The sequence below is a fragment of the Leptonychotes weddellii genome, unplaced genomic scaffold, assembly GCF_054177405.1.
Source record: "Leptonychotes weddellii isolate Sample4059 unplaced genomic scaffold, ASM5417740v2 HiC_scaffold_1456, whole genome shotgun sequence".
NCBI classification, from domain to species: Eukaryota; Metazoa; Chordata; class Mammalia; order Carnivora; family Phocidae; genus Leptonychotes; species Leptonychotes weddellii.
In genome coordinates this window covers 1-13,454 of record NW_027726398.1, presented here as the reverse complement: position 1 = coordinate 13,454, position 13,454 = coordinate 1, and the positions used below count along the sequence as shown (strand labels likewise).

The 13,454-nt window shown below is 40.5% G+C and overlaps 1 protein-coding gene across 1 annotated transcript; it reads left to right on the top strand.

The window, feature by feature from the left end:
• The first annotated feature begins 702 nt into the window (after positions 1–702).
• LOC145718361 (DNA replication ATP-dependent helicase/nuclease DNA2-like) lies at positions 703–6,518 on the top strand. The gene is made up of 4 exons (XM_081809852.1): positions 703–813; positions 1,418–1,600; positions 3,946–4,094; positions 4,938–6,518. The coding sequence occupies exons 1-4, from the start codon at positions 766–768 to the stop codon at positions 5,002–5,004; spliced, it is 447 nt and encodes a 148-aa protein (XP_081665978.1). The 5' UTR covers positions 703–765; the 3' UTR covers positions 5,005–6,518.
• Positions 6,519–13,454: the final 6,936 nt, after the last annotated feature.

Below are 13,454 nucleotides of genomic sequence, written 5' to 3'. Positions count from 1 at the left end.
TTAAGGCTTATGTAGGAGCAAAAGTCCCTAGAGAGTTTTACCAGGTATGCTAGAACCTGGGGAACTTTATCTGCTCCATTATTTGTATGAAAGGCAACAAGAAAACGGCAAGAACACATATAGTAGAGCCCGATCCAAGTTTGAATCCTACTGATGTGATTTACTGTGAGGCCTTGGGCAAGTTACTTATCTTTTCTGACCTTTGATACTTGTAAACTAGGGGATAACAAAGTAAAGTATGTCAAGCCCAGTGTGTGGTTGGCTCTTAGAAAGATTTTATTTTTCATTTTATTTTTTAAATTTAATTTTATCTTTTAAAAAGATTTTCTTTATTTATTTGACAGAGAGCAGGAGAGCACAGGCAGGGGGAGTGGCAGAGGGAGAGGAAGAAGCAGGCTCCTCGCTGAGCAGGGATGTGGGCTCGATCCCAGGACCCTGGGATTATGACCTGAGCCGAAGGCAGTCACTTAACAAACTGAGCCACCCAGATGCCCCTCTTAGAAAGATTTTAATCTGAACTGTAGGATGTTTAAGATGGGTTTCCTCTAGGTGGCTTTCTGAAAGGTGACTACTGTCATTCATTTTTGTTAATTCTTTTACCTTCAACATTTATTTCCTTGTACCTTCAACTTTTAAAATAAGTTTATTTTTCATTTGTGTCCACAAGGGTGTTCTCTTTGGCTACCTGTGTACTGACCATACTCAGCTCTTTTTTCTATTTAGGTTCCAGCACCAGAACAAGTTGAAAAGGGTGGTGTGAGCAATATGACAGAAGCCAAGCTAATAGTTTTCCTGACCTCTATTTTTATTAAGGTAATTTAGAATTTAATTTTGATGGATAATAAATATTAAGATGAAGTATAATATAATGTTAGAATGCAAGGAACTTAAGACCTAGCATTAATCCTTGTTCATTAACATGAGAGGACTGAAGTCTGATTGCTTTTGTTCTATTTTCGGAAAATTATCAAAGATGTAATTTTTTATAATGGCATTTTGGGTTTCCATTTAGGGTAATTTTTTGTAACATGAGATAATTCTGATTGTGTCAATATAGGGTTGAATCAGTGTGATTGGGGATTGGAAACTTCAGTGTAAGGGATCGCAGAAAGTGTAATGTATTTCTTTGTGCTTTTTTTTCCCCCATGGCAGCACTGTTCTAGTGGCATGAAAACCATTATTCTGTCATTAATCTATAGAAATCAAGGGAGCAGTGTTTGAGGAAATTATTAAATCTCAGGAAATATGGATTTAGATTTAGAGCAAATTTAGTAATTGTATTTACTCCTTGCAACAAGACAATCTGTTGTAAACATTAATCAGGCACATTATGTAAACATGTAATTTAATAAATTTAGTAAAGCTTAAATAACAAAAATCAGGATTTTCATTTTCATTGTGTTTCATTTCTGTTTAGGCTGGATGTAAACCCTCTGATATTGGTATCATTGCACCCTACAGGCAGCAGTTAAAGATCATCAATGATTTATTGTTCCATTCTTCTATCAGGATGGTCGAAGTTAACACTGTAGACAAATACCAAGGAAGAGACAAAAGTATCATTCTGGTATCTTTTGTTAGAAGTAATAAAGATGGACCTGTGAGTTCATTGTATTTTCTGCTGATTTGTTTGGGACTTTTTTTCTTTTTTTTTTTTTTAGGTTGTGGTAAAAACCCCACATAATATAAAATTTAACATCATCACTGTTTTTAAATGTACAATTCAGTGGTGTTAAGCATATGCACAGTGTTGTGCAGCAGATCTCTGGTACTTTTTCATTTTGCAAAACTGAAGCTCTGTACCCACGAATAACAACCCTCCAGTTCCCTCTCCCTCCAGGCCCTGGCAATCACCATTCTGCTTTCTGTCTTTGAATTTGATTACCATAGTTATCTCATATAAGTGGAATTATACAGTATTTGTTCTTTTGGGTTTTTTGTTTCTTTTTTTAAGATTTTATTTGTTTGAGACAGAGAGAGTGCGCTTGAGCACAAGCGGTGGGGAGGGGCAGAGTGAGAGGGAGAAGCAGGCTCCCCACTGAGCAAGGAGCCTGATGTGGGGGCTCAATCCCAGGATCCCAAGATCATGACCTGAGCCAAAGGCAGACGCTTAACCAACTGAGCCACCTAGGCGCCCCAGTATTTGTCCTTTTGTAATTGGTTTATTTCATATAGCATGGTGTCCTCGAGGTTCATCCATGTTGTATTATGTATCAGAATTTTGTTCCTTTTTAAGGCTGAATAATATTCCATTGCATGTATATGGCATATTTTGTTTATTCATCCATCAGTGGACATTTGGTTTGCTTCCACCTTTTGGCTGTTGTGTTAGGGGCATTTTAAGCATAGACTCTTCCTTAGATATACTTTTAATTTTATATATAATTCCAGGTTTTGTGTTTTGCATGTTTACCTCCTTTTCATTCATTTTTCATGATTATGTGATACCTTCATATGGTTGTAAAGATACAGTAAGAAGTCTCCTTTCTACCCAGTTCCTCTTCTACTCAGTTCTTACCCTTACAGATAATCACAATTTGGTGTTTTTTGTTTAATTCCAGTGTCATTAATATACAGTGTTATAATTTCAGGTATAAGATATAGTGATTCAAAAATCCCATACTTTACTCAGTGCTCATCATGTTAAGTGTACTCTAAATCCCCTTCACCAATTTCACCCACAGCGCCCCCCCGCCCAACTTCCCTCTGGTAACTGTCAGTTTGTTCTCTATAGTTAAGAGTCCTTTTTTTGGTTTGTCTTTTTTCTTTGTTCATTTGTTTTGTTTCTTAAATTCCATGAGTGAAATTATATGGTATTTGTCTTTCTTTGACTTACTTCACTTAGCATTACACCCTTTAGATCCTTCCATGTTGTTGCAAATGGCAAGATTTCATTCTTTTTTATGCTGAGTATTTTTCCATTTTATATATATATCACATCTTCTTTATTCATCTGTGGTTGGACACTTGGGCTGCTTCCATAATTTGGCTATTGTAAATAATGCTACAATAGAGGTGTGTACATCCTTTTGAATTCATGTTTTCGTATTCTTTGGGTAAATACCCAGTAGTGGAATTTCTGGATCATATGGTAGTTCTATTTTTAATTTTTTGAGGAACTCCATTACTGTTTTCCACAGTGGCTGCACCAGTTTGCATTTCCCCAACAATGCATGAGGGGTCCATTTTCTCCACATCTTTGTCAATGCTTGTTTCTTGGGTTTTTGATTTTAGCCATTCTGACAGGTGTGAGGTAGTAGTTCATTATGGGTTTGATTTGCATTTCCTTGATGATTAATGATTTTTTCGTGTATGTCTTCTTTGGAGAAATGTCTGTTCATGTCTTCTGCCCATTGTTTAATTGGATTATTTGGGTTTTTTGGTTTTGAGTTGTATACAATTTGTGTTTTTTTTTTTTTTCCTGGGTAACCTCTAATTCCTTTCCTTTAGGCATATACAAACAGATATGAATCAGTATTCATATTTCCCTTTTTTTTACGCAGAAGGTAATATATACACTCTAATGGACTCTGCTTTTTTCACTTAAATAGCTTGGAGATCTCTCCATGTCAATACACAGACTTCATTGTGTTCTTACAGTTGCATAGTTTTCTAGTGTACATAGGTGTCATGGTATATTTAACCACTCCCCTGAGTCTAAGGCTATTACAAGTTTTCATTACTGTTACCAATAATGCTACAGTGAGTGGAGATAGCTCCATTTCCTTAAATTATGGCTTGGAAATTGCACCCAAGATAAAATATTTGGAAGTTGGCATTGTGGGCAAGTTTTTCCAACTGTCTAAAGAATTTTAAATGTGTCAATGAATCTTCTTTGGAATATATGCTTAAAGTAGGGAAATAGTTAACAACAAACTGTGTTCTTTGCTAGAACAAACTTAAATGTCTGAGAAAACTCAAATAATTGAAAATTATTTCTTTCAGCTTGGTGAACTCCTGAAAGATTGGCGGCGTCTTAATGTTGCTATAACCAGAGCCAAACATAAACTGATTCTCCTAGGATGTGTGCCCTCACTGAACCGCTATCCTCCTTTGGGGAAGTTACTTGATCATCTAAACTCGGAAAAATTAATATCCTTTTTGTTTTGTATATGGTCACATCTGTGCTGTTGTGAATATTTATGTATTTATATAAATTAAAACTTAATGTTTTGTGTTTTCCATGGGCACATTTCAAAGACCTGATTCTACAAAGGAAAAAGAGAAAATAATTCACAGGAAGTAATTTTTTTTTTAAAAGATTTTATTTATTTATTTGACAGAGAGAGAGACAGCGAGAGAGGGAACACAAGCAGGGAGAGTGGGAGAGGGAGAATCAGGATTCCCACTGAGCAGAGAGCCCAATGCGGGGCTCCTTCCCAGAACCCTGGGATCATGACCTGAGCCGAAGGCAGAGGGTTAACAACTGAACCACCCAGGCTCCCCTCACAGGAAGTAATTTTAAGCAAAAAGTGAAATAATGAAGGTGATGGAGAAGTATAGTTTGTGAAGTGAGAAAGGAGATGAAAAGGGACTTGGTTTGCTATCCTAGGGCAGGGTACATGTTTCCTAGAACACATCTAGGAAAAGTGGTTACCCCTTTTGGTTCTTCTCACCCTAATTTATAACCCCCCCTTTTTAAAATCTAGGACAAAGCATTAAAATTTTAAAAAAATTGAGAGAATTATAAATTGGAGAATTATTCCTTGTCATAATTGTAGATTATGACTAAAATAAATCATCTTTAAAAAAGTTATACGAAGATCTTAGGCTAAGATGTATAAACCTTATTGTTTAAGTACATTATTATCCATAGAATGCCATAAAAAATTTTTCAGCAGTCCTATAAACCAAATTACAAAATGTTAAATAGTGTCATAGATGTTTTTGTGCAATTCCATTTTTTGTAAAGTATACTTTCCTTAATTTATGTACATCATGGATCTTCCATCAGAGGAACACGAAAGTCTTTGTCATGTATTGGGTGATTTTCAGAGAAGATAAAGCACTGTTTTCTTTGATTTCTCATACTGGCATATGAGAGCTCCTCTAAATATTACCTGTTATTTGCAATTTGGATGTGCTATGAAAGCAGGGCCTGGTTAGATTGTGAAGATGACTTTTATCCCAAGGGTATGAAATGGTGTAAATGTACTTTGTTGAGAGTTCCAGTTTTTTGTTTTCTTTATTTATTTTTTTGGTATAGTCTTGTTAAAGTTCTATCATTGTGTAAAATTTAACACACTATTAATTTTTTCAGTTTTTCCAAAACTGAAAAGTCTAAGTTTTGTAGGTACTATCAATGTGTTTTTGTGTGACCTAGAAAGAGTTTGATAAATTTTTACCAGCTTTAGTAATAGATTAACTTTTGGATCTGAGAAACTTTAAGTCTAAAATTTCAATACTGATTTGATTTTGTAGATTTCTGTCATATTTTGTTTATTTAAGAGATTAGGTAAAGAAAATTCATTTGTTTTTTCACTTAAGCACAATCTTGTAGTGATGAGAACACAAGTGTGATTCTTTTCTGTGTTTTGTGGTCTGTGATCCAAGGCCATTTTGCTGGGTTTTTCTCCTGACTGTTGCATTTTGGTATAAGGTACATTTTCACTTTAAACCTAGGCTTTTAGGGGCGCCTGAGTGGGTCAGTCGTTGGGCATCTGCCTTCGGCTCAGGTCATGATCCCAGGGTCTGGGATCGAGCCCCGCATTGGGCTCCCTGCTCTGCCGGAGGCCTGCTTCTCCCTCTCCCACTCCCTCTGCTTGTGTTCCCTCTTTCGCTGTGTCTCTCTGTCAAATAAATAAATAAAATCTTTAAAAAAATAAAAAATAAACCTAGGCTTTTAAATTATTACTTATAAATTATTTCCAATTAATTTCTGATTCCCCTTTCTCACTTGTTATTTTTAGTATTCAGTATTCTACAGATTTTGATATAAAAGAAAATAATTTTTTTTTTTAGTTTTTTAAAATTGATGACAAAAGGGTATATCCCTATTTTTTTTTTTAAGATTTTATTTATTTATTTGACAGAGAGAGAGACAGTGAGAGAGGGAACACAAGCAGGGGTAGTGGGAGAGGGAGAAGCAGGCTTCCCACTGAGCCCGGAGCCTGTAACGGGACTTGATCCCAGGACCTTGGGACCAGGACTGGAGCTGAGGCAGATGCTTAACGACTGAGCCACCCAGGTGCCCCAGTATATCCCTATTTTCACCTATTGTTCATATGCCCCGTTTGTTTTGAGACACTACTCAGTTGTCTCAATTTTTTTGAATAAAGATATTTTGTAAATCAGAATTACCTCAAAGTGCTTAGTTAAGTATATAGTGACCAATTTTAACCTCAGTGTATCCATCTTCGTTTGGGGGGCAGATATCTCTTTCTCTCAAAGTTGTTTTTACTTTTTTTAAATGAATGTGAAATATGTTAAAATTGTTTCTACCTCATGTTTTTTAAAAATTACTTGCAGTTTTTTATTAAATAAATCATTTTCTATTACGCCTTTGTGTGTCAGTTATTAATCTTGAATAATAAGTTCAGGGTTGTCCAGCATTTTTTCAAGTAGTAAAAAGTCAAATGTTGATAATGTTCTAAAGCTGCATGTAAGTACTATTATAATAGCATAAAAATGAAAATCTTTTTTTTGGCAAGGAAAAAATCTGAAAAGGCTTTTCGGAGAAGGTAACATATTAAAGTCTGGTAAAGACTAGGTAGAATTGCATAAATTGTAATGGAGGAATAGACAAATCTAGATAGAGGGTACAACAAATGGGAAAAGGAAAAGACATGTACAGGGAACAGCAAAAATAATTTAGCATAGTTACAGGAAATATGCAAGGAAGTATGAGAGGCCATGGGTTACAAACCATGGTTCCCAACCTATTACTGGCACATGAAAGCAATTTTAATAGGTTGCAACAAGCTTTGTTTTCAATGGAATAGAGAAAAATATTATGGTGTATCACATGTAAAAAATACACAAAAGTAGAATAAAATAGTGAACTCCTATATACCCATCACCCATATTCAATAGGTAGAAGATTTTGCTGCAGTTGTTTTCTCAACATCCGTTTTTTTCCTTTGCTGAGATGTTTCAAAGCAAACTCTAGTTATCATTTAATTTCACCGTTATATTTCAGTATGTGATGAGCTTTTAAAAAATTGGTTTTTTTTTAAGATTTTATTTATTCATTCGAGATACAGAGAGAGAGAGAGCGCATGAGCAGGGGGATAAGCAGGGGGAGATGGAGAAGCAGGCTCCCCGCTGAGCCAGGAGCCAGACATGGGGCTCGATCCCAGGACCCTGGGATCATGACCTGAACCGAAGGCAGATGCTTAACCATCTGAGCCACCCAGGCGCCCCCAAAAATAGTATTTTTGTTACATGATGATACTAGTAAGTTTAAAAACCTAGATTGTTAGCTTTAGTAAATTCAGGGCTCAGAATAGATTAATATTCTACTTTAACCCTGTTCATTTAGTTTAAACATAGGCACTAAATTCCAATTCTGTTCAACATAAGGAGACTGGAGTATCCAGCAAATGTATATTTTGGAATTTAAGAATATCTACCTCAAAGGGAGAATTTATTTATTTGCTTGCTTGCTTTAAATAAAACTGGTTTATTGATGAGTTAAATTTCTTTCCTACTTTTTACCTATGAAGTCACTGGGGGAAAAGCAATCTAGGAAATAAAGCTCTTTTCCTTTGTTCCTGGTTCTATAAAGTAAATATATACTTAATTTTATTTGCTTCTTTAAATGTACGTAAAATACAAATACTTCCTTTTTTACCCATCATTTGGAGAAGAAAAATGAACAAGTCAGTCATATTTCAATGTTTAATAGCAAGATGGAAGGGGTTAGACATGCAATGAATTTTAGACTCCTTGAAACACTAAAAACCTACATTTTGAGATTATGGAAATCGACGCTACTTTTGTATTGGTTCAAATTCTGGTTCTGTCACTTAGTTTTTCTGAAGTCATTTGACCTTTCAGAGGCTAGTTTAATCTGCAAAGTGGAGACAATTCCATCCTCATGGGGTGGTTTTTGAAAATGAAAAGACTTTGGCCTAGGAACTGATACATAATTACATGCTCACTGATACTAGAGGGAATATGGAAATCAGTGGTGAGAGGATAATGGGATAGTTGGCTATACTTGTAGAAAAAATGAAGTTTGATCCTGTTCCACACCATTCACTAAAATCCATTCTGGGTGCAATAACAGGCCTAAATATGAAAGATAAAGCTTGTAACTTTTTTTTTTAAGATTTTATTTACTGCCCCTGAAACAAATAATACATGTTAAATAAAAAATTTTTTAAAAATTTACTTATTTTTAGAGAGAGAGACCATGAGAGGGGGAGGGCAGAGGGAGAGGGAAAGGGAGAGAATCTCCATAGACTCCCTGCTGAGCGTGGGAGCCCAACAACAGGGTGCTCCATTTCATGACCCTGAGATCATGACCTGAGCCAAAATCAAGAGTCGGACGCTCAACCTACTGAGCCACCCAGGCATCCCGCCCATAAATTTAAAGAAAGGCAGACCTTATTTTCAGTTATTCTATTCTTTTTTTTTTTTTTAAAGATTTATTTATTTGAGAGAGCGAGAATGAGAGAGAGAGCGCACATGAGAGGGGGGAGGGTCAGAGGAAGAAGCAGGCTCCCTGCCGAGCAGGGAGCCCGATGCGGGACTCGATCCAGGGACTCCAGGATCATGACCTGAGCCGAAGGCAGTTGCTTAACCAACTGAGCCACCCAGGCGCCCTCAGTTATTCTATTCTTAATTATATGCTCTAATGACTCTTTTGGACATTGGCATAAGGATATATATACAACTTTGAAACACCCCAAACACCCCAACCTGGAACTTCTCTTGGACATGGATGATCTTAACAAAAGAAACAAGTAACAATTTATGGTGTTATTCCATTTGTGAAAAGTTTATAAACAGACAAAAATAAATTACATGGTTTAGGGGCACATCTTGCAAGGCAGAAAACAGAAAAGCAAGGAAACGATTCTCATAAAAGCCAGAATGGTATTTACCTCAAGGGGGATGGTGAGTAGTGGCTAGGGGTAATTCCCAAGGACGATGGCTCCATCCTGTGCTCAGTTTATCTGGTGGTGGTCACCCAGCTGTTCACTTTATAATGATTCTTTAAACTGTATGTAGAGAGCAAGATGGAGTCATTTATGTCAAGCAAGGGCCCATGTCAAGCAATGACGGAAACACTTAAGGGTACTGCATTAATCAGATACCCACACCAAGACCAACACCAGCTGACGGTACCCCAGAACGGATAACAAGCTGAAGCAGAGGAGCTCTGCAGGGGCCTAAGACTGATTAAATCCTTTTTTAAAAAGGGAGGTTTTTGTTTTTGTTTTTTACAGGCCAGCAGGTTTATTCTTTTTAAAATTTTGTTAAATTTATTTTTTTTAAAGATTTTATTTATTTATTTGACAGAGAGAGACACAGCGAGAGATGGAACACAAGCAGGGGGAGTGGGAGAGGGAGAAGCAGGCTCCCCGCTGAGCAGAGAGCCGGATGCGGGGCTCCATCCCAGGACCTGGGGACCAGGACCCAAGCCGAAGGCAGACGCCTAACGACTGAGCCACCCAGGCGCCCTGAAATTTTGTTAAATTTAAATTAAAAATTTTTTTTATTATGTTCAGTTAGCCAACATATAGTACATCATTAGTTAAAAAGGGAGGATTTTTTTTTAGCAAACTGTCATACTCCTCAGACACCCTCTATGTCTAACCGCTTAAAAAAGGCAGCCGCTGGGGCGCCTGGGTGGCTCAGTCGGTTAAGCAGGTCTGCCTTAGGCTTGGGTCATGATCCCTGGATCCTGGGATCGAGCCCTTCCTCCAGCTCCCTGCTCAATGGGGAGCCTGCTTCTCCCTGTCCCTCTGCCTGCCTCTCCCCCTGTTTGTGCGCTCGCTCTCTCTTTCTGTCAAATAAAATAAAATATTAAAAAAAATAAAAAGGTAGCTACGGCTGAAGGCTCTGCTTAATTGATTAGAACAGAACTTAATAAGCAGTAAGTGCCTGGAGGTGACCCTGACAAGACGAGGCCTTATCTCAGCTGGGCACACACAGACTAACTTGTTTGGTTCCTTAACTTCCTACTCCCTGTTATCTTTTGTCGTGTGGCTTGTGTTCTGCTTTGTGTGCCTAGGAAGAAGCCAAGTTAATCACATGGTGAAATGTCATTGAGTTTGAAATCCTGAACTTGCTTTATAATTACGTTAACCTTGCTTTGTGACTGAATAAAGCTGACATTGTGGAGAGGAGACTCGTGTGGGCACCTTCATAGCCTGCTCATTACGGTTTGTTTTATACTTTTTTCTCCATGTATCATTATCTCACAGTAAAGAAAATTAAAAAACCAAAAGAGGTAAAGAAACATAAAACTATACTGGCCGAGGTGATGAAGAGAAAAAGAGCCGAAATATCTCGGTCTTTCTAGCTGAGCCACTGTCTTAACAATTGCTAATCTAACTACGTAATAGCTTACTTTCCCCAAACTGATATAGCTTAACCTAGTGTCATCTGACCACGAGGGTTTTTCTTCCTCCCCGAAATGAGAAAAGGCTAACTTTATCTCTACAGGTCTGCCCCTTGATAAGTGCGGCCCTTCCCACTGTCCGTGCATTTACTGGTTTAAATGCCGTGCTTGGGCTGCCTAGTTGCAGCAGATGTCTGCCCCCTGTTAATTGCTTCAGGTCTTCTAAATTCCTTTGCTCCCCTAAGACCTTGTGAGGCGTGAAGGGAAGCGGTCAGGTGTATCAGATGAACCCCGCCGCCGCGTGGACGAAAACGTTTGCACGTGGCTCGCACCCCTTGGCAAAGCAGCCCCAGCGCCCTGGCGAAGCCCCCGGGGGAGAGGTCGGTAGTCCGACCAGGGCCGGGCCTCCGGCTCCTCACACGCGAGGTCTCCTTCACGCTCCTCTTCCTTCTCCTTCCGGTCCGGCTGGACGCGAGGAGGCCTGGCGAGGGCGGGTTTCTCTCCTGCCGGTTGCAGGCCGCGCGGCCCCCCGCCCCACTCGCGGCGCCGCGGGACCGCCCGGGCGTCCTCCCGCCGCCGGGAGCGCTGTGGGCCGCGGCGGGCCGGGTGGCAGACGCCGTGGCGGCCGCCGCGCGCCTGAAGGGAGCTGCTGGCGGGGCCCAGGGCGTCCCCGCCCGAGACCGCGCCGCCGCCGCCATGGGTAAGGGGAGCGGACCGAGAGCGGACGCCCCGCTCTCCGTCCGAGGCTGAAGGCCGCGGCCGGGCGAGGACTGGTGGTGGTGGGCACCGAGGGCTCGGGTAGCAACTGGAGCCCGAACCCGAACCCGGGCCTGGGGCTGGGCGGGGGCAGCGGGTGGCTCGGGGGCGCCCGGGGTCGCCATGGCAACGCGCGGCCGCCCCCCGTTCCTTCAGGTCCCCGCCCCGGTTCTAGGGCCTAATGGCTGAGGGCTCGCGGTCCGACGGCTTACAAGGGGCGAAGATAGGGCCGCCCGGGGGGCCGCTCCCAGATCGGTGGAACAGTCGGGGATGGGCGATGACTTTTCAGGTTTGGGGGTGGCGGAGGGAAGACGCGTCTCAGGTTTTGGCCTGGGTGCCCGACGCCGAGGGCGGGAGAGGTGCAGCGATGCCGCGCAGGACCCGGGGTGAGCCCTCCGCGGGGGTCCTTGGGCGCCCCGAGCCCTTTGGGCAGCCTTGCTGCGGGGAGGAAGGGAGGCAGAGAGGGGGCTCCAGGCCCGGGCGAGATGCGGGGACTGGCCGTTGGCCTTGTTGGGGCTGCGACCAGCAGGACACATCTGCGAGCCCGGGCGGGGCGCGGCCGGCGTGTAAATGCTCCTGGGGCGAGGAAGCTGCCGGCCCCCAGCACGGACCCGCCTCGGAACAGCTGCAGATGCGCCCTTTGTCTGCTTGTCGCATCGCAAGTCGCGTATCGTAATGGGCACTGTTAAGAAAAAGGAGGATTGGTACAGATTATGAAACATCAAGTGGTTCCCCCCGCCCCCGAAAAAAAAAGGGAATCATACGACGATGCAGATTTGAAGGAATGATGTGTGTGCAGATTTTCTACCAGCTAGCTTGGTCATAGAGATTGTGGCTGTTTGCATTTTTAGTTGCTTAGGATTCCGTGTCAGTCTTCGCGCTTAGCTATCAGCTCAGAACTCGAATACTAGATAATTGGGAACCCTGGACTTTTGTTCAGTGAAGGAAAAACAGACACTTGGTTCACTTGGACTAGTAAATTTGCCAGAGATTATGAAACGTTATCCTAAGTGCTTCATTTTTCTGCGCTTCATTTTGTCATCTGTTTGCTGAAAATATTCCTGCCAGTCACAGCAATGGTGAGAATATGTGGGAACAGTGGCGAGAATATGCGGGAACATCTGAATTTCTAAGTTAACTAAGGATGGAATTTGTGGGAAAGAAAAAAATAGCTTTTTGTGAATTGAAAGTATCAATTACTAATCAGTTTTTCTTTTTTTTTAAGTGCATCTATTAACTTAGTTTTTGACTGAATCAGCTGTGTGGGCAAGGAACTTAAATGAGAAACAGGACTGCTTTTATTTCCTCTGGGAAAATAAAGGAGTTATGCAATACAGAATTACAGTTGCAATGAGAAAACAAGATGGAAAGAGGTTAAAATGAGTGAAAGAATTGAATGGCTTCTCCTGTATTTCTTTATTTGTCGGTGTGTTTTAACCCATCATGTTTATGGATGATCCTGTAATCTTGGAATTGTAACCACCTTTTATTGCCAGTTTATTCTGAACGTTTTTTGCCTTAAGATTCATCCTTGGACCGTGCCTGCTGTCCACCTTTTGCACGAGACTCTTAAATATGTTGTTTATTACTCCAATTTTATCTCCACAAAAAGTAAAAAAAAAAAAAAAAAAACCAACAAAAAACCTCGTTCTCTCTGAAGACGTACCACAAAAGTAAAAGAAATACCAGAAAATAACCAAGTTGCAAGATCTTGAGAATAATTCATAAACTTTGTCTGGGGTGGGCATGGTAGTGTTCTGTGGTATGTGTGAGAGAGACATAAAGAGAAGTTACCTAGGGGTGTGGATTAGTTAGGGAGACTAATTTGTCAACCAAGGAAAAACAAACCATTGTTGTTTTTATAGGGGAATGAAAGGGTTTGTGTATTTTTCAATGTCATGTCTTGCAAATGATGTTGGACTCCTTTCTTGTGCTTTCAGCTACAAAAGACCCCACAGCTGTAGAGAGAGCAAACTTGTTAAACATGGCTAAATTGAGTATCAAAGGACTCATTGAATCTGCTCTAAGCTTTGGCCGCACTTTGGATTCTGACTATCCCCCCTTGCAGCAGTTCTTTGTTGTTATGGAACATTGTCTGAAACACGGTCTTAAAGGTATCCTGAGATTTTAAAAAAACTAAGTTTAGAATCCCACTATTTCCGTCTTAAACATCCTTGAAAATGTG

Excerpts from the sequence above, each read along its gene's own strand:
- LOC145718361 (XM_081809852.1), top strand. The coding sequence starts at position 766 with ATGACAGAAGCCAAGCTAATAGTTTTCCTGACCTCTATTTTTATTAAG. Across the intron at positions 814-1,417 it reads TGACCTCTATTTTTATTAAG|GCTGGATGTAAACCCTCTGA; the intron begins GTAATTTAGAAT and ends ATTTCTGTTTAG. Across the intron at positions 4,095-4,937 it reads CTAAACTCGGAAAAATTAAT|CATGGATCTTCCATCAGAGG; the intron begins ATCCTTTTTGTT and ends ATTTATGTACAT.